General features: G+C 43.5%; 1 protein-coding gene across 2 annotated transcripts in view; it reads left to right on the top strand.

Annotated features, from left to right (window-relative positions):
* SETD5 (SET domain containing 5) overlaps window positions 1-20,186 on the top strand; it is a 67,915-nt gene that overhangs the window by 26,556 nt on the left and 21,173 nt on the right. For both annotated transcript variants that reach the window (XR_012765273.1, XM_075433197.1), the window contains exons 3-15: window positions 3,529-3,634; window positions 4,512-4,723; window positions 5,044-5,102; window positions 5,511-5,698; window positions 6,767-6,805; window positions 8,332-8,574; window positions 13,004-13,152; window positions 13,477-13,594; window positions 14,023-14,132; window positions 14,418-14,664; window positions 14,860-14,940; window positions 17,235-17,498; window positions 18,373-18,693. Coding sequence is in view for 1 of the 2 variants with exons in the window: in XM_075433197.1 (XP_075289312.1) it covers window positions 3,529-3,634; window positions 4,512-4,723; window positions 5,044-5,102; window positions 5,511-5,698; window positions 6,767-6,805; window positions 8,332-8,574; window positions 13,004-13,152; window positions 13,477-13,594; window positions 14,023-14,132; window positions 14,418-14,664; window positions 14,860-14,940; window positions 17,235-17,498; window positions 18,373-18,693 (2,137 nt within the window). In the remaining variant the exon portion in view is untranslated. The remainder of the gene's footprint in view (window positions 1-3,528; window positions 3,635-4,511; window positions 4,724-5,043; window positions 5,103-5,510; window positions 5,699-6,766; window positions 6,806-8,331; window positions 8,575-13,003; window positions 13,153-13,476; window positions 13,595-14,022; window positions 14,133-14,417; window positions 14,665-14,859; window positions 14,941-17,234; window positions 17,499-18,372; window positions 18,694-20,186) is intronic.

Raw genomic sequence — 20,186 nt, 5'->3', positions numbered from 1 at the left:
TGCAGGCAGTGGTGTGTTTGCTGTACCCATGCTTGACATGGGCAAGGTACGAGCCAGCTCCTTTTCCAAAAGCTGTGTGAGATGAGGGATGAGCGTGCTGAGCCTCCCTCTCAGTAAAGCCTACTATCTCGGACTCAGTACCAATCTTACACGACTGATTTCTGGAACCCTTTGGAGCTTGGCCAGAGATGTGAGAGAGCATCAGCCTGTGCAGACACCTTTATTTTGTTTCTGCCTCTGAGCAGGTTGCAAGAAACGTGCCTCAGTGGGCAAGCCTTCAGGGTCCCCACCACAGGAACCTGCGCAGGCCTCTCTCCACAGTCCCATCTCTGAGGCCTGTTGGAGAGGACTTTCCATTTCTTTTAAAAGACTCTGCTTCTGCAGGAGTCAGGCACATTTCAAATCCAGAAAATATTGCATTGTGACTTTTTCTTAAAACCCTTGTTAGAATGTTGCTCAGATGAGTACTGTGTTTTTGTCGGAGGTGAGAGGGAGGGCTTCTGTTATTTCTGTGTGGTTCTACCTCCTGCTTTCCTGCGTCCTTCTTTGAAATACGGACTGCAGCATCTCTTTACAAGAATTTACGAAGGGCGTTTTGGAGATACATTTCCCCCATGTATTATTTAAAGGTACCTGCTGTGCAAATACCTACGTGTCATATTGATCAGTGTAGACAAGATATTGTTCCAGACTCTTAATAATTTTGAGCTGTAAGAGCAAGGGCTAGGGGATGAATAATTGTTTTCCCCTTCCATCTTGCCCTAATTTGACTATGCACAGAGTTTGACTACACAGTCGCACTCACTGCAAGACTGCTAATGCACTTTTTTGTCTGTGTTGGCACTGGCCCCATTCTAGGCATTCTTTTTTGTGATGCTTCATTCCATCCCAAAGCCCATATTTTTGCATGTTGTTTTTAAACAGGGAGTCAGAATCTAGTAAGTCACTCATCTGCAGTGGGTATATGATCCTTCACTTTTCAAGATTTAACATTGAGTATTGCTTGTCACCATGCTTCTCCCACACCAGCACTTTAAAGACTCAACACTCAGGAATTTTAAACTGTTTATGACAGGAGAAGGAGTGCTAAATAGTTTACTCATGTACAGGCAGTTTGCTTTCAGAGCTGAACGTGGTAGAGAGCCAGATGTATCTACGCATGTCTCTTGTAACATTTAAATATCAAAAAGACTGTCTGTAAACCTCCTGCAAAGCATTTTCTTTTTCCATGGTTGTGAGAAATTTGTAGGTCCAACTTGAGGCTAGGCTGGAGTGCTTTGAAAAAAGGCTTTTGAAGATTTCTGAATTGGTTTCTCTGTTTTCTAAAAATTGGGGAAGCCAGGACTTTATTCTCCAGGCTTTGCATCGATGCACTGTTACTTACTGCTGAAGTGTCCTTTGTGAGTCTGTTCAAAGTTAAGGCTATCCTCCACTTCTCCTTTGAAACTCTGCTAGTTTGGTGTGTGAACTCGGGGGTACCTGAGCGTCTTGTCTTTTGTAAGGGATTGATTTCAAAGACGTGCTGCATCGTGAAGGCAGGGGGAAGGTAAAAGGAGAACTAGCTGGCCCTCTTTTCAGGCTGAGCTTTAGCATCTTCCCCGGCCTCTGATACAGAGGGGAGGTGAAAATGCTGAAGGGTGTTTGTGTTCATCTGAGGGTGGCGTGGAGTCTGCAGAGTAGTTTTGCTGTGTTAATCTGACTGTGTGTTGGAAGTTGTTGAAGCTGCTTGGCGGGCTGCTGCTGAGGAAGCATGGGCCCAGCGTTGTTGCCCCTGGACACCGTTGCACCAACAGTCTTGAAGTTTTATTGCTAATGCTTGCAGCAGCATTGCTAGTATTCCAGGCTGACTGTAGCTAGGTACGAGGGTGACTTGGACAGAGGACGGATGGATCTGCTGCTTAGTCTGTTCAGGCTCTTTTCCTTCTGATATTGTTTCTGAAAATGTGATTAAACCTGGATGGATTTAACTCTGTACCAGTCTGGAAGTCCTAAAGGACTGTTGCAAAGATCCAGTGGCACGGTGTCTTTTCTGAAGAAGTATATCCTCTGAGAGGTATTGCCACTTATGTCTCCCGCTTTTTTGACAATTTAGGTGGTTGTAGTTACATTGAAAACTAACTGAATTTATTACGTCACGTGCCTAAATCCTGAGCTACAGAAGTGGGGTTTGCATAGTTTTAGGCCTTCTACTTTCTGCAGTTCTTTGTACCATAAATTATGGCTCCTTTATGTTGCAAAGACAGATCCACCTTAGTCCAGGATAAGCCAGCAGCTCAGAAGGCAAGTGCGTTGGAGAGCATATCAGGTTTGGTGCCAGGGTGGGGCAAACTTCAGTGCAGCAGAGGTTTCAAGAGCTAATGGGAAGTCCAAAGGGCAGAGGGGTTACTGTCCTTGGGTGGTGCCTAAACGCTGCCCCTCGCGCGACTGCTGGCCATTGGTGTTTGAGTACTGCCTGATTCATATATAGGACCCACTGAGAATCCTGCAGGATCTCACCAGAGCAGCAGAGGTCCAAGGTAAAGTTTTCCTCTCCTGTATTTTTCTTTCCTGCTTACTCAGCTCCCTGCTAAAATTTTGAAGAAGATTTCAGCTGCAGACATGATTCAGTAGTATTCTGCTGTATTCTGCTGTGGGCCCTGCTTCTAATCTGTGCAGAGGTTAGCTGACTTGTATCTCCTGCGTGTAACAGACAGTGTGTTTCCTTGCTGGTATTCTGTCTGTAGCCTCATTATCTAATATTCCCTGCATTGAATTGCAGCTGTCCCTTCTCTGAGTAGGGTTTCTGCAGCTTTCTGCTGAGGAATATACCTTTCATTTTTCGCTGCTTTTTTTCACCACCCTGTGGTGGAAGAGTGCATTGTACCTCAGCAGCAATTTCCCTGTTCAACGTATTGCACATCATGTCGGTGCGTAGAAAGCACAGGGCGAATCTGATTTGCCTGCGGCCACGGTCTGTCCAGGTCGTGAATTTTGTTGCCTCTTTGTAGCAGGAATCTCTAGCTGCTGGTCATTGGTGGCAGGGTAGCTGCAGGTTTCATGCAGACTTTGTCACAGGACATTGGGCTTGGCTAGCTGTTAGTATCCGAGGGAGAGAGAACAAGCACCGATGCAGGAAAGCTGCTTAGCTGCTGTTTGAAATCAGCTGTAGCAGAGATAACATGGCAGTACTGTTCAGTGGCTTTGAGGTTAGGCTGGCTGAGTTCAGATGTGAATGCTGAATTAGACCCAACTTCCTCAACTATAAGGAAGCCGAGCTTCTTACATGCTAATTATCTTTTTGACTTCCCAGATTGAGACCCAGTTTAATGAGTTATCCAGGGTGGCCCTTAGTTGCTTCCCTCTGTTGAAAGCAGGTTCATCCTGTACAACTTCTGCACACATGATGCCTGGTGAAGCGCATAATAACACCTCGATTTCGTGAAGTTTCTGCATTTTGAGCTCATGTGCTGGATAGAAAAGAACAGTGAACTACTGGCACTGAAAAAATGATGTTATATTGATGGGTTTTACTTCTGGCCCTTTCTGCAGCCCAGAGTCTGTGGAAGCTAGTCCAGCTGTCAGTGAGAAGAATGTGTACTCCAGCCACGGCTATGGGGCCACCCAGAAACACAGCTATCGCGGGCTGCCTTACGCAGTGAGTACTCTCTCTGCAGTGAATCAGCTCTTTACTGTCTGCTTTACTCGTTTCTCCTTGTGCCGTAGTTCTTTGCCTGTTAAGCCTTAGGAGTTTTGGCTTGTTTATTAGGGAACACAGGGTTGCAGCTGAGTTTTGCCATACATTTTGTATTTGTGTGTTTATTGTTTGTGAATTCTTGCATACTCTATAGCAAGCTTTACTAGTGTTCTAGGTGACAATTTTTTTTAACTGAATGAAGTGTGAATATATATGAATGTGTAATATTTTCATGTTGGTAATTTTATGCCCCTTTTGGTTTATTGTGCACTATTCGTACTTTTTTCAACCATGCAGATTTTCATATTGGTAACTTATAACTATGAAAAATGAGGAACAGTCAGGAAGAGTGGAAACATGGCTTGAAACTATGGGATGAACAGGGTGTCACAGAATCATTGAGGTTGGAAGGGGCCTCTTGAGAATGAGTATTTCGACCCCCCTGCTCAAGTTGACTCTGCTTGAGCAGGTTGCCCAGGACCGTGTCCGGTTGGGTTTTGAATGTCTCAACAGACAGGAACTCCACGACGTCTCTGGGCAACCAGTTCCAGTGTTTGACCACTGATGTCATCTCAGATTATTAGCAGTACAACAGTTAATGTCGAAATAGCCTAGTTGTTTTCATGGGTTTTGAAATAGGAATTTAATTCATTGGTGCAGAGGAAAACCATTCACATCTTTCAGAGCTATTGCTTTACCTTCTTGGTAGATTGAGGAATTCAGACTACTGTTTTACACCAGATGTTAGATATTAACCTGGGAACTGTGGATTTGGGACTTCAGTTTCTAGGCATCATATCTTCACTTTAAAAGTAGTACCGCAAATACTCGTTTTCAGGATCATAATTATGGAGCCCCTCCTCCTCCAACACCACCAGCCTCTCCTCCTGTCCAGACCATTATACCTCGTGCAGAACTGAATGGCCTGCACTCACCTGATGAGGAGAACTCCGGTGACAGCGAGAGCTCCTCAGAAGGAGAATCAATCCCTACTTGGTGCCACTGCAGTGTTTCCCAAGATGGTTTCCTCCTCAAGTGTGAAAAGTGCAGGTAAGCTTTGGTGCAGTGCAGATCTGGACTGCTCCTGGTGTTGACTTCTCATACTGAACCGTGTCACGTTTGGGCTGTGGGACGAAATTCCTTTTGATAACCGGAGCGTTCTTTCCAGTGCTTTACCTAGTATTGACCCTCCTCCTTTGCGTTGTCAGCCTGACAAGTGTTGGTGGCACCAGGAGTGGAGATGAGGATGTTAAATCGATGTTCTTATCATCCTGGGCCCCACTGAGGGCACGCATCTTGTGACATCCTGTTGAATTTCAAGTGACTTTACTCCTACAAACCAGCTTCAATTGTGCATTCTCCTTTGGCAGAGGAATGAGCAGGGGGAAGGTGATCAGACTCCGCCGTCGGAAGCAGGACAACGTGTCAGGTGAGCTTGAGGTTGTAATTCTGATAACAGTGACTTTTGCTTTCTTTCTACAAGACCTTTGTCTTTTGGCTGCTATAATCATCTAACTGTGATCGGTGCCTGCTAATGTTCTTTGCCTCCCAGTCACTGGGATTTTCTCCTCTCCTCCTGCCTCACTTCAGTTAGCTCTTGGGAAAATCAGAGTATCTTGTGAACAGAAAAGGGAAAAGTTCATCAGTGCCATTCCATGAGATATCAGAAGTTTGGGAGACCTGTTCCTGGTTCGGGTGGGAAAACTGAGGTGGTATAATTTTCTCAGGAAAGAGCTATGCAGGGTCATCAAGTTGTCTTGATAAAAATGGACATAAGGGTAAGCTGTGCTCTCTGGGATGAATAGAAACGTTGCTAACAAAGCACTCCTCTCTGTAGGTGGGGACAGCAGTGCAACTGAGAGCTGGGATGAAGAACTATCTCCCTCTACAGTGCTGTACACAGCTACCCAGCACACCCCTACAAGCATCACGTTGACTGTCAACCGTGTCCGTAGAAGCAAACCTAAGAAGAGGAAGAGGAGTACAGAAAAAGCTCGCACTGCTCCGAAGGCCAAAAAGATCAAGGTGTGTGGAGTGAGACAAGGTTGCTTCAGTTCCTGCCAAGTGCTGTGTGGAGTATTGTTGAGACCCGGTTGAAAAGCTGGCGGTAGACAAGAAACTTTTGTCTCGTCAGGAATTTCTTGTTCTGGTGTAATAGTGCGACGCTTTGTATTTGTGACCTGCCAGAGTACGTGGCTGTTGGTTTAAAAATGACCTTATTGGAACTCCGCCCTTATTTCCCAACGCTGTCCATTCATGCTCAGAACTTGGATTAATTGAATCCAAATATATTTTCCCTTCTGCTCTATTAGGATTTGAGGAAATAGCTTTTGGAGTGTGTCTGTTTGTGGCAAAAGGGCAGTCTGTGAATGGGATGAAAAATGCAGGGAGCATGGCACTTCTTAGTAGGCTATGTTAAGGAATCTGGGCTGCAGAGCTGCTTGGCACTGTTCTTCAGGGACAGAGATAGTGCCTGTGTGGCAATCTATGTAGATAGTGATGAACATTTGTTGAGGGATGACTTTACTGTCTTGTTTGTGAGGGTTTGGAGACTGAAATAATTTTGAATTGCTTATAATGGAATACAAGTGTGTGAGCGGCTGGTTCTTTCTCGTCATCTGCTAGCTTTACCGTGATTTTCCCCAGGTTAGGTTTCCCTTGAAGTTCTTCTGGGAGGCAGTGATGAAATGAAAGACCTGGGGCAGGAGCCATGTGAGGTCTTCAGGTTTTTTGTTGTGAACCAGCGTGATACTGTTGCCGACCCTTTCTTCTGTCAAAGCAAGCGGAGTTAGATGGGACAGTTCTGGTTTTGCTCTTGAGATTTTTGCTAAGTGTGAGGCAGGCCTTTTTAGTTCAGAAGTCCTGGCCATCAAGCTTTTCAGCAATTTCCACTGGATTTGTATTGCAGAGTCTAGTTGTTCAAGTCCATTGCTTTTGTGTAATTCTTCCTGTAATTCTTCCTGTAATTCTTGCCATCTTTTGTTAAGGGTTGGTCTGTTGGAGTAAGATCTAGTGTGGTTCTGGGACGCTAATTCTGAGGAAACATATAATACTTTTGTTTTTTTCTCTCTCTCTACTTGTTTTGGGGGACAGGCCTTTCGAGAGGGCTCACGGAAGTCTCTGAGGATGAAGGTGAGTAGAACTGAAAATGCTCTGTGATGGTGGTGGGGTTTCTGCCCTGTATTTTGTGCCTCTGGGGATTTTCTGATTGTGGGACCAGCCTCAGAATAATCCCAAGCCTTACCACGCACACACGCAGGCCTATTAAAAAGGGTATTACAGGAATTGCCCTTGAACCTTGCTTTTGCTGCAGATGGCTTTCTGTAAGGTAGTGTCATCCATTTCCAAGAGATACGAGTGATTCATGACACTTGGGAGTGGGGTGTTTGATGTAAGGAGTGTAGAACTGGTTGTGGCCACTCTTCTGTGAGGTCAGTTGTCATTAGATTGCATCCAAGCTATTTCAAGCTTGGCCATCAAAGTAGTACACAAGTTTAATGTTGGGAGTCCCTAGCAACATTGCATTGTTTCTCTCCACATCCTCTTACTAGCGATGGATGGGACGATGTATTTATCTCTGACTTTCTGCAATACTGGTAGGTGTAGCTATCTGAAATAAAGTTTATTTGACAAAAAAGGAGACTTACACTTTGAGCTAGACATGTTCCTAGAAACACAAGAGGTGCCTTAAAGTTCCCTCAATTCCATCTGACCCCAGTACTGTAGCTGGCTGTGGCTTCTAGCAGGTGGCTCAGAGGAAATAGGACAGCCCTGTGGTGTGTGTGTCTGTCTGTGTGCACCTATCTCCATAATATGTGCATGCCATGAGAAGGGTAAAAATACTTTAAAACTTCTAGTATATAGTAGGAAAATAGTGATTGTTCTTCAGTGGTCCTTGTCACTAATACCTCAATGTCGCATATGTCTCAGTCCCTTATGAAGCCAGTTTAGTTACTGACCTCTGGAATATTATTTGTTGATTTATTTCCAACTATTGTCAAGAAAAGAACGAAGCTTAATATTTTTTTTTCTCCTACCAGCTTCTTTTTTCCCCTCCCTTACAAGATGGTATAAACGGATTACCTGATTTTGCCCTTTTCTTCACACTGCTTAGGACTTGCACTTGTAACTCTCTGGGTGTTAGCTTGTGCTCTACATTCAGTTTCTTGAAACCCTGATGACCATTTAGGTAGAAGGTTCAGAAGTATTTTTGGATCAGTCACTGCAAAAATTGAGACGCAGTGAGCATCATCTAGCATTACGTTGGACATGAATGGGTTGACTGTAGGACAAGCTTGCATGAGATTTATTTGCCTTTGTGTGTTCTGTTCCTTTGGTTTTTTAATCTACTTAATTATTTTTCCAAAGTGACTTAAACATTTTTGGGCCATGTACTAGCTTAATTTTCTTGTATGTAGCAGTGCTGGGTACCAACTCTCCAGAGGTCTTAGTCCTGCACAGAGTTCCCTGCAGACTGATAAGTGACACGATTGTGCAGTAGTGTGGATGCAGGTTCTGAAAAAGGTGTCCTCATAACTGACACTTTCTTAGCTTGGAACAGATTTGCCTTTTTTTGCAGCATATGCATATCCTCAGAGCACTGCGGATAGGTTTTTCCCATGGTGTACTAGCCATTTACTCTTTGCTGTTTGGTGCAGAATTCTCCTTCTGAAGCACACGCCTTGGATGAAAACACAGCTGAAGGCTGGGAGAATCGAATACGACTGTGGACAGATCAGTACGAAGAAGCCTTTACTAACCAGTACAGTGCTGATGTACAGAACTTGTTGGAGCGTCATCTAAACTCTAATAAAGACTATGTGGGCAAAACTGCTATGCTGGACACAATCAACAAAACAGAGTTGGCCTGCAATAATACAGTTATTGGGTCCCAGATGCAGGTAAGAACCATTGTGACAGAAGTGGGGTAGGTCAGGTCCTCCGGTTTCTAGACATAAGGTGGGGCCTTGGGTGAGCAATATCGTAGCTGGCCATATAATTTCAGACCAATGGGCATAGATTTTATGTAATAGGGAACAGAAGACATGCCAATACGAAGACAGATTCAGAAACACTCACATTGAACCAATCAGTGTTGCGAAGCTGGGGATATTTTGTACAGTTCTGTGATACGGTTCACAGACGTTTTACCATAAATACTTCTGGTCACTGAATGGCTTAAGGCAGAACCAGATCTATCACTTGCTGGAGATAGGAAATTTCCCACTTTCCAGCTCAGTTTTCCTGTCCTTTTTTTTCTTTTTTTTTTTTTTTTCCACCTCTGGCTCAGGTTGTGTGGAAAGCTATTTTAAAGAACTGTTTGACATTATTTCAATATTGTGGATCATTATTTGGGCTCTGATAACTTTCTAATACTGCACAACTACAACTGATTTTAGGGAATTGTCTCTCCCTAACTTTTCTCTACTGAGATGCATGAGGATTGGTGTCTTGCCAGCTGTATGGAGTGCTTGTAGACAAGGAGAAACAGGAAAAATCCGGATATGTTTTTTGTGGTGTATGTCCTCCCCTCTACTCTTCTCAGCTGATGTTTCATCTGGTCTGTGCTTTATTGAACAGAGAGCAGCATTCCCACTCGGTTCAGCCTTTGTGGGGCTTCCTTGTCCAGGAGAATGGAGATGGGTGCAACTGAAAAGGATAGGCTCCAAAACAGATGTGGGGAACACCTTCTGTAGAAGGGGAGCAGAGTCCGAAACCCGAATATCGGGTGTATGTTTGTGCTTGAATCATTCTTGTTTATATCAGCTGACTCACCGCTCTGTGAAGTTCACGTGCTCCCTCCCACCTTTCTGCTTTTGTGTAGGTGAAGTGCATCAGGCAGAGCACAGATAGTGCCAGTAAGGGAGAGTGCAGAAAGAGGACTTTGGACCCAGCTTCCTTCCACTTTTGCCTCTAATTCTGCAATAATAAGACGACTGTGGGGGCTGGGGAGAAACGCTTCTGCTTGGCTATGTGAGTAGCCTTCCTAAAGAGACCAACTGAGGAAATGTAGGGAAGAAAAAGTTCTGCTTCCCTAGAATTCTTCGTATTTTCTGAGTCTAAATGTAAACTCTTGTATCTCCTTCACATGAGTTTTAGGAAAAGCCCTGAAATAAGTAATAAAACACCTTTGTAGAGTACAGCAGGACAGATGATTATAAAAGATACCATACATAAATGTGCTTGTTCTTGGCATGCTCTCTTGCCCTCCCCATTCCCTGTACAGACATAGCTTTTCCCAAGGGGGAAAGTGACCAGCATTCCAGATCAGAAGACTCCAATGCCATATATATCCCAAAGAACCAAAAAGATAGAAAGTTGCAAAACTTCATAGTGAGCTGCAGTTACTCTAAACAAGCTGTAAGTAGGTACCAGTCATTGCGCGTGCTGGGAAAGTGTTAAGGAACTTCGTGGCTTTGTATTTCCTCCTGGATACTGAGGAGAGACCAGGTGGCTGTCCCGGGCTGCTGCTTGTCAGCCCTTGTGTCCTTGTTTTCTCTGGTCAGCAGATGGCTGTGGAGTGTTGCGAGGAGGATAGTCTGCACAGGTGTGGAGTGCGTGGTCACGTCCTGTGCTTCATATTTTTATTCCACTCATTTGTCTCATATTTGTTAGGCAAACTGAGAAGGCTTCTTGGTTTGCATCAGTTGTCTTTTAACTAGATATCATTACTGAACGTAAAAATAGCTTTTCTGGGAGATAAGGAAATAGGTACTTTGCGCTAGAAAAAAAAACAATTAAGGAGGTCTGTCAATATGCAGATAGCAGTTGCGTGTAGAAGACTGGTATCGTAACTGCTCTGTTTGGCCAAGAAGACTCTGAAGAGAGGAGAAATAAAAATAAAATGTTGTATGTGCCCTGCATACTCTCACAGTTGAGAGAGTTGTTTAGCTTGGGTAAACAATAATGCAAGTGTATACTTAAAAAAAAAAACAACAAAACAAAACAAAAAAAAACCCCACAACAAATACCAAAAGAGAGAGAGAAGAAGAAAGTGTGACCTAAAAGCTTTCCCAAGCCAGGAGGAGTAGGGAAAGATGGGTAAATAGTTGTACATGCAGGTTATGGGATTTTGATCATTGGAAGGTTTTGGATAAACCAATTCTCAACTGTCCTAATGATGCAAAGGGAAATTTGTGGAAATCTGAAGCTGTTCAGTGTCATGACTAAAATCATCTTGGTGCTGGCTACTGCCAGATGCTTGACAAACTGAAAGCTGTAAATCACTTTTCTGCCTGCTGTTGCCAAACCAAACCCAGGGTCAGTATTTTCCCTTTGTTGCCTCTGATAATTGCTGACTTGGGCTCAAGCCCCTGATTGATTTCACATTCTGAAGTGAAGAGCGAAAAGGCCTTTATAAAATAAAGCCGCTGAGTATTATGCAGATGTTGCTCTGCAAACATCAGAACAGTTTTGTCTGATTAGCAGTCAGCAATCCCTAGCCTATGACACGAATAAAATCATTTGTGCTTTTCACACATGAAAGCGTGGCAGCTAATCCTCTTCAGATTTCTAAATTCAGAGAATGAAAACAAGCCAAGCTAGGGTCTTATCAGAAAAGCTGTGAGATCATTCCTCTTTTACCAAACTCAGATAATTATTGAGTTTTACAGATGCAGAGCTTCCTTTTCCTTCATGGGCTCTCTTCTCCTCCCACCACCGCACCTTATCCCACCTGTGTTCCCCAAGCTGTTTTCCGGCATTGGGTGAACAGTAATGCAAGTCAGTCATGGGCCAAAGATGAACAACACCCTGCGAGACTTGTCGAAGTCTCCAATACATACATGCAGGTTTTTCCAGTTGTCGGCAGATACAGTGGTATGAAAAAAGAGATGTACCCTATAGGCAGGGTAAATGTAGCACTCGATATATCTCTAAGAGGAGATCTGGAATAGCAAGACCATTACTCCCATCTGTATTGGTTTCAAATGAACTTTTTTATAAAGCTGTCTTTGTCCTGGACTAGAGTGAGAGGAGCCAACAAATAGATCTTACTTTACTGGCTGATCCAAGATCTGCAGTATAATGTCATATTAAAACAATGAAAGTCATCTGCTTCCCAAGGAGATTTAATTCAGAGCATGTACAAGATTGCTACCAAAAAAAAAGGATTTATGGTCCAGTACTTTCATGTGGTCATTACGAGGGTTTCGTTTGGTTCCAAGTCCTGAGTGCTGCTTTAAGACATTAGCTTTATTTTCACAAGGTTAGAATGTCATGCGTTCTGTCATTGTCCAGGCTGAGCCCCTTCTTAAGCTAATGTGATTTTTATCTGTTTGAGCAGACTGCTCAGTAGCTGTTTCTGAAAAGAGAGTTTTATCAGGAAAAGTTGGGAGCTTGCTTTTAATAAAATCCGGTGTTTACTTCTCATTTAGAGAGATGACTGTCATTAATACTAAAGTAAGAACACTTCTGCCTCAATTCACGTGGAAAATGTCAGAACTGGGTCCTTATGAGCAGTGAATAGCATGCTTAGGAAAGAGCAGGCACAGCTCTTGTGGTGAGGCAGCCAGCCATCGTCACATGATCTTTACTTGCAGAGTGGTTCAATGTGTTAAGCAAGAAGAGTATTCTGGTTTTGTGGAAGAAATCTTTCCTATGCGCCACTGCTTGCACTATTGCTTCCATTATTCTGTGCAATGTGTCGTATTTGGATGTCTGTGCTTAAAGAATGTTGTGGTTTCATGCTGTCAAGCAAGACACATTGTTGTGAAAATCCATTGTATTAGAGCTCTAGACTTTAACATAAAGAAGATTCAGCAAACCGTCACTACTTCGTTAAAAATGTGTTTCTTCATGTGAAACCAGAAAACTAAAAATCCACAGCACCAGTTGAGCAGGCGGATGAAGAGAAGTTTTTGGATGGAGATAGATATCGCTGGCTTGAGTCTTTGGCCTGTTAGCTAGAATTTACCATCCTCTGCAGAAGGAAAAGCTTGTGTTTTTTCCTCTGAATGCGTGACAACCCACAGTTTAGGGAAGACAGGAGTTATTCTGGCTGTGAAAGTGGCCATAATTGCAGAGCAGTTCCTGTTAGCAGCAACTGACAGGTCTGGTTATGCCTCCTAGCTGCAAGACTGAAATGCTTGGTATGATAGATTTGTGAGACTTACTGTTGAAGGAGAGGAATAAATACTCTTTGATTTTGATAAATATTATCAAGGTCCTTGGTGATTACTAAACTGTTACAGAATAAACAATATATTCACCTGGCAGAGTTTCTGTGTGTTGCTACGAGAGTAATTTTTCTTTTCATGTAGGTAAAATATTCTTCATGAGTTAGGGGCCTTTGGTTTAAGTTCTCATATTTTGCTCTGGTTTTTGTTACAGCTGCAGCTGGGAAGGGTGACTCGGGTTCAGAAGCACCGGAAGATCCTGAGGGCAGCGAAAGACTTGGCACTAGATACCCTTATAATTGAGTATCGAGGGAAGGTTATGTTACGACAGCAATTCGAGGTCAATGGGCATTTCTTCAAAAAGTAAGAGTACTATGAAGTGATTAGTATGAGAGCATCATGGCACGGAGAGACTAGTGTCTCTGTGGGATAATGCACACTTACAGGGCCCTTGTCAGCTGTGCCATCCACAGAAATGTGAAATTAAATATACAACCTCAGCTTGATGCTCTGCTTATGGAACAAAACCTCTGAAGTAGATCTGTTAAACTATGATGGTGGAAGTGCATAAGCATCCAGAGCAGTAGCACTGATGGAAGCGCTGCTTCCAGTGAAGTGAGGGATACCTGTTATAAGTGCCACGGGAATTGGGTATTTTGGGATTGAGACGTTCTGTTACTTCTCCAGGCCATATCCCTTTGTGCTGTTCTACTCCAAGTTCAATGGCGTTGAAATGTGTGTTGATGCCCGCACCTTTGGTAATGATGCCAGGTTCATCAGGCGTTCCTGCACTCCAAATGCGGAGGTAAATTCTCTCTTCACCATCACCGTAATTGCAAATACATGTTTTACACAGGCTTAGTGCATTTCCTTTTTATGAATATTCAAACTTGAAATGCAGTAAACAGGGTAAATTCTCTGCATCTCTTGCTTGTTTGGTGGTCTGTACTTGGAAGATGAGAAGGTTTGGGAATATGAAGGTTTTTTTTGGAAGGGAGAGGTTACTTTTATGCTTTCCTTTGGCTGCAGAGTGATAGTTAGGGCAAGCAGGTGGTAGTAAGTGGAAAAGCACAGAATGAGACAAGAGCAGTGAAGCAGGCTTTTCCTTATGGAGGATATAGAAGAATTATTCATGGAATAGATAAGAGCTACTTTGCAGAAGGAGGCTTCCCTCGTGGAAGTAAGAAGTACAACTTGTGGAGATGTTAGTTTCTATCTGCTTTGTTTAACAAGGTCCGTCATGTGATTGCTGATGGGATGATCCACCTGTGTATCTATGCTGTTGCCACCATTGCCAAGGACACAGAGGTTACCATCGCCTTTGACTATGAGTACAACATCTGGTGAGTCCTTCACCTCGCCCAGGAGCTCTCCACTGCCCTCCTGGACTGGACATCTTCCTCCAGCCCTTTCCTCGCATTCTACATTTTGCTCCGTTTTCTACTGAATTGCATTTTCCGGCTATTCTGTCCAGTTCTGCTGGCATATTCTCCAATAGAGGCCATAAGGTAGCCTGCTGTCCTTGCTTTGGCACGTGGTGAGATGTTTAGTAGGAGATGCATTGAATGTCTCTGTACAAGGGTTGAGAAATGAAGAGTGACACGAATTATGTTTGTGTTTTGGAGCAGCAACTATAAAGTGGACTGTGCGTGTCACAAGGGGAACCGGAATTGCCCTGTGCAGAAACGTAGCCCAAATGCTGCAGAACACCTACCTCCACCTGTTTTAGGCACACTGATTGGGGCAGAAACACGCCGGCGAAAAGCCCGTCGAAAGGAACTAGAAATGGAACAGCAGGGCATGGCATCGGATGAGAACAGCAGTCAACAAACGGAGGAAGTTCCTGAGGGACCTGCAGCAGTCAGTGACAGTGAGGTAAAACCCATGACGCTTCATTAAATATGTTTTTATCATTCAGTGGTGTGGAATCTGATGTGGGATCACTGGGATCTTCAGAACAGAAACTGCAGAGGGCTTATTTTAAACCTTTAGCACCTTAGATTAACGTGTGTTTTTTGATAATTTTAACCGGATTTTGTTTGACAGACTAAATCTGGGCTTCGCTTTCAGGTGGCAGAGAAGGAGGAGAAACAAGAAGGGGAGAAAGAGGAGTCTGTAGATGAACAGGCAGCCTTGGTGCACAACCGACGGGCAAGTACCTTTCTCAGTCTGGGTATCAACCCCTTAGGACTTGCTTCACGCAGTGGCCAGCAGGTTCAGTTGGTGATTTTGCTTGTTTCAACACAAATTCCAACTGCCAGTTGTCTTCGGTAATTTGATTTAAAAAAACAAACCAAAAAAAAGAACAACCCACAAAAAAGCAGTGGGTTGACTCCACATCATAGGGTTCATGTTAGGGAACTGCAGATTAGGATTAGAGGGTGCACAACAGATTTGTTTCCTGGTTGAAAGGTTTAACTGTTACTTTCAGGGCTATTCTATAGTTGAAAACATACCATTAACAAGGCAGTCGGCACCAGATGTAAAAAAGGTAATTGCACCCTTTTTATGTTCATGCTGTCCTTCCTTATTGCCAATACAGGAATTTGTGGAGCCATGTGATGAACCAGAACCTGATTTCTTGTTAAAACTTGACCCATTTTGCTGGGTTAGGTTTGTTTACATGTATCTGTTCCCTCTGCGGGTTCATAAACATGTTGCGGTGTGAGAAAAGAGTAGGATCAAGTGGCAAAAGTTGGTAAGAGGGGTAGATCACTAACAGCACTATTGGCCCAAGTCAACAAAATTTGATGTGTTTTTTATTAGGAGAAAAACATTTGTGCTCCAAAATTGTTGTTGTCTTAATTGATCTTGATCAACATATTTCTTCGTGTCCTTAGATCTTTGGTACCACAGTCCCTTCTCAGCTGCCTTCTGTACTGAGACCTTTCCACACACACACCACCCCCGCCCCCTCCCCCGCCTTGTGCTTCTTATGGCACCTGGGTTTGCTGTCTGGCTTCGCATGTTTTACGCATGTGAATGGGGTTGTTCTGACTCTACTTAACTCATTAATTAAAAAAAAAAAAAAAAACAAAAAAACAAAAAAACAAAAAAAACCACAACCAAACAAACAAACCCCTATCCTTTTACCAGCCAACAAATGTACTGGAGCTAGGAGCTCCCTGGTTTTCCTTTGTTCCCCAAAAACCTTCATCACCATTCTTCCTTTAATGGGAGATACTGATCTTCCATGTGTAAATTTCCCGAGAATGCTTTAAATGTGAAGATAGTGCAGCAAATTGCAGAGCTGAGGACCATCCAGCAGAGACATATGTGGATTATCTCATGGATTTTTTTTAGAACAGGCAAGATAAAGCAGTTAGTTTCTCTTGAAATTTGAATAACTGCAGTCATCCATCAGACTGGCCTGAAGCTTGGAGTGAAGATTTCATTTTAACACAGGGAAGCTGATCGCTTTCTCAGATGATATAGTTCAAGAAGACGGAGTGAAGTGTTAGTTTCCCATGAGCCTGTAAGCCCTGTTCCTGTACGTTGTACCAGTTAATCTCCTTTAATGAGATTCAGTTTTCTATACTTGGCACAAGGTAAATGCCAGTATCTATAATTTATCAGTCTCTAATTTTTCAGTATTTTTGAACAGAAAACTGTAAAGGCTGGCTGCTTGTTCTTGAGTACTGCTGTGTCTTTCAAGATACTTCCTCCTCCATGACAAGGCTCAGAAGGCACTTGAGCCCACTTCTTAAAATTCACTTGATTCAGCCTGTTTTTTGCCATTGTTTTGCTGGGCCTTTTACATGCGTAATTACCAGTTATTTCTGACACAGCTAGGTGATAAGATTTCTTGTCCTTTCTGTTTCATTAATAAATACCTTTGTTTTGCCCCTCTCCTCTCATGTTCTGTTTTTCTTATCCGCTATGTAAGCTGCTTAGACAAAGGCTTTTCTTTTTGAGCTGGGTGATCTCCTGACATCAGGGAAGGAATGAATCTGGACCATTTTAGTCAGTTTGTGTGATGTGTTACACTTGCTGCAAATTACCGATTCACTTACTTCTGTTGCCTCTCGCTTATGTTTGCTTCTGATGGTTGGTCATTAGCAAGTAGCTCTATTTGTTTCCACGTTGTCTCTTCACTCTATTTATTCTTTCCTATGTTTTCTAGTTCTTCAAAATTATGCATTTCTTCGTGGCTATTTTGTAAATACAGCTCAGTAGTATCTAAGCGGTCCTATTTAAGAACAAAGTCTAGTTCTTCTAGCTACTCTGTGAACACATGATTATGTTGTTGTTATTGTGGGAAATTTGTCATGTTGAAAAATGCAAATATCTGAAAAGAACTGCTTCTCTCTGTCCCCTTTCTGGCTCTTGTCATTGCTGTTTGGCAGTTGTTCTCCTTCCTGTGCTGCATCCCATAACTGTTCTTGTCTCGTCCTCTTTATGTGCATAGTTTGCAGTGCTGACTTTAATTTACTCTTATGTTCTAGTCCCGGGAAGACAGGAAGGTAGAAGCCATCATGCACATGTTTGAAAATTTGGAAAAGAGAAAGAGGAGACGAGAGCAACCATCAGACCGTAACAGCACTGATGCTGAAATCAACGTCAGTTCTGAAGCTCCTGAGCTGGAGGAAATAAAAACAGAGACTCCTGAAACTGAAGATGGAAGTTCAGCACTGAGTGCTGCTGCTCCCAATGTTTCCAACAGTAACAGCAGTACCGGGGTGAACACACGACGGTCTTCACAAGTAGTGGTAAGACAAAGATAGGACTGTTCAATAGCTTGTACCAAACTCAGATGCAGCATATCTGATCATAAGATTATTCAGCTTGGCAGGAGCTTCATGGGGTCTCTAAGCCATTCTGCATCAGGCAGGGTCAGCTCTGAGGTCAGACCAGGTTGGCCAGGGTTTTACCCAGTCTTGTCTATGAATACCTCCAAGGATGAAGAATGCACAGCCCCTCTGGGAAACCTCTTCCAATTCATGACAGTTCTCATGGTGAATAAGTTTTGCTTTGTATCCACTGTGAACCTCTTACTTTGGTGTATGTACATTGATGCACCACTGCATCTTCTTGGCGGCTTCAGTCTGCATGTAGGAAGACGGCTATTAGGTCCCTCTAAGTCTTCTCTTCTCTGGGCTGAGCAAGCCCGGCTCCTTCAGCAAGTGGGACACTTCTGTACTGGTGTGAGCTTAAGTGGGATGCGTAACTGTAGTGATTGAGAAATTGTTTTGCTTTTTCTTTGTTTTTTTTGGCCCAGTCTACTTTGGTTGCACATGTTCCCATTATGTGGCAGGGCCCAGATACTTGCCTGCAATGATACATGTCAGCTCAGATGAGGAGTAAGAGCAGTTAACTTGAGACAAATGGCAAGTTTCATACTGCTGCTTGCTTCCTTAAGACCAATGTTCTGCTTGACCTCTTTAAGAACATAGCAGACAACATGATAGTGTGCCAGTGTTTTAGAAGGGTCCTCAAAGCCATCTTGTGAGCCAGTACAAACAGGGTCCAGCCAGATTTTAGGAGTCAGGTGGTGTCAATAAATAAATCTCAATCCTTGATCCTGTATGCAGAGAAAAGAAATACTCTTAGAGGTGCTCGGACTAATGACAGTTTATATTGTAGGATGCTGTGCCCGAAAAAACAGTTACTAAGCCGGCTCCAGCAAAACCCTCCAGGCCCCGACCAAAAAGTCGCTTCTCTCGGTACCGGACCAGTTCAGCACAAAGACTGAGAAGGCAGAAACAAGCCAGTTCCCAGCAAGCTGAACTTGCACAGGCTGTCCCAGAGGAAGGAAGCACTGCCAGCTTGGTAACCGCAACAGATGTCAACAATGTAGAAGGTCCAGGGGAAGGCAGACAGTTGACGGGATCTGACCCAACTGCTATCCTGGCTGCAGGATCTCAGTCTAACCGAGCTGCAATAAAGTACCCCAAAACTAAAAAGGTAAATATAATCGAGTGCTCAAACTGGAGAGGGAAAAAAGAGGTTTTGTATGGCCTTTGGGGGAAAGTTGACTCAGGGGAAATAGTTCTTCAAAATAGTTGGAATTATGTGCCTTTGTATTTATTGTCTTATTTGTTCTATAGTGGCTAAGAACCCTCATCATGGTTCAGAATCTTGCTGCTCAGCCCTGTACACACAAAGATCAGAAGAAGTAGGTAGCTGATCTTTACAGCCAGTCTGCACAGACCTTAGATACCAACAAGGTGGTACAGGGGCAAGAGAAAGGTTTCACTTTTGTGTACAGTGAAGAGTCTAGAAAGAGGCAAATTATATAGCTTGGTGTATGCGAGGAAGAGACTGCTCCCTGCTTGAGGGGCCCTGGGAGAGAAAGGTTGGAGGTGCTTGGCAACATGAGGTGTTGGGTGATAGAGGCTGAGCCCTGGGTGAGGGAAGCAGAAAGCAGATGTTTGAGTACTGGTGTGGAGGGCAGTGAGAGCTTGGGAGATGGCTGGCAAATGCCGTGAGGACAAGCAGATGTCTTGCGTTGTTCCTGCAGGGCAACAAGGTGCTAGGAGAAAGGTGGGGAGAGCTGATGTGTTTGGATCTATGCATAGTGAGCTAGCAAAAGCTTTTGGCGGTGGCGTACAAAAGTGGTTGTTAAAACTCTGGTGGGGTAGCTGGCAATTTAAAGCTAGGTGCTGGTAGTTTGGAGAAGAGCACTAGCTTTTGGACCCAAAAGAAAGGATGTTTATTAGAAAAGCTTGGATGAATACAATCACAAGAAGTTTTCTGCGTATTTCCAGTGTCTTAGGAACAAGGAGAAAATGGCTGTCAACCAAGGAAGTTACCTTAAATCAAGCAGCATAGAGGTGTAGTGAGACTTGCTTAGAAAACCAACAAAGCTACCATGAAATAACCAGGATGTTGCATCTTGCGGATAGTGAAACAGAGGTTCTCTTGTGTATACCAGCAAGAGAACAAAGAGAGAAAAGTGGAGCCCTTATGTAGTAAAGATTAGTTGGAATTTAAGAATAAACTTAGAATGGCATTAAAAAAATTGTTTGATGTGGGAATCAGTGGCAGTATCTTTTTGGGATGGGGTAGGTTGGCAGGCTGAGGCGGGTATTTGTTTAGGACGAAGTAGAAGAGGTTAGCTTTCAGCTTAGAATTAAAGCCAGAGAGGGAATGTGACTGCGGACTATAGTGTACAAACTGGCAGAAACTTGGGAAGGAGGAAAAAATGCAGAAGCTAACAGGCAGCTGCCACATACTGGGCATAAATTAGCCATTAAGACATTCAGGCTTGCAGCTAGAAACTGGTTTTGAACAAGGCGATCAAGTTTTGGAATAACCTTAATAAGATTAATGGAGCATAAAATCGAGTTACTTCTGTAAAACTGGATTATCTGTTGTTGTGCCTGCAACAGATGAGAATTGGGTTTGACGCGGGAAGTCCTGGCTGTGTTCCTTCCTGCTGAGGAGGAGGGAGGTTT

Source organism: Opisthocomus hoazin, chromosome 11 (genome assembly GCF_030867145.1).
Source record: "Opisthocomus hoazin isolate bOpiHoa1 chromosome 11, bOpiHoa1.hap1, whole genome shotgun sequence".
NCBI classification, from domain to species: domain Eukaryota; kingdom Metazoa; phylum Chordata; class Aves; order Opisthocomiformes; family Opisthocomidae; genus Opisthocomus; species Opisthocomus hoazin.
Note: the sequence above shows the minus strand (reverse complement) of the source record. Positions and strands in the feature narration are given on the sequence as shown.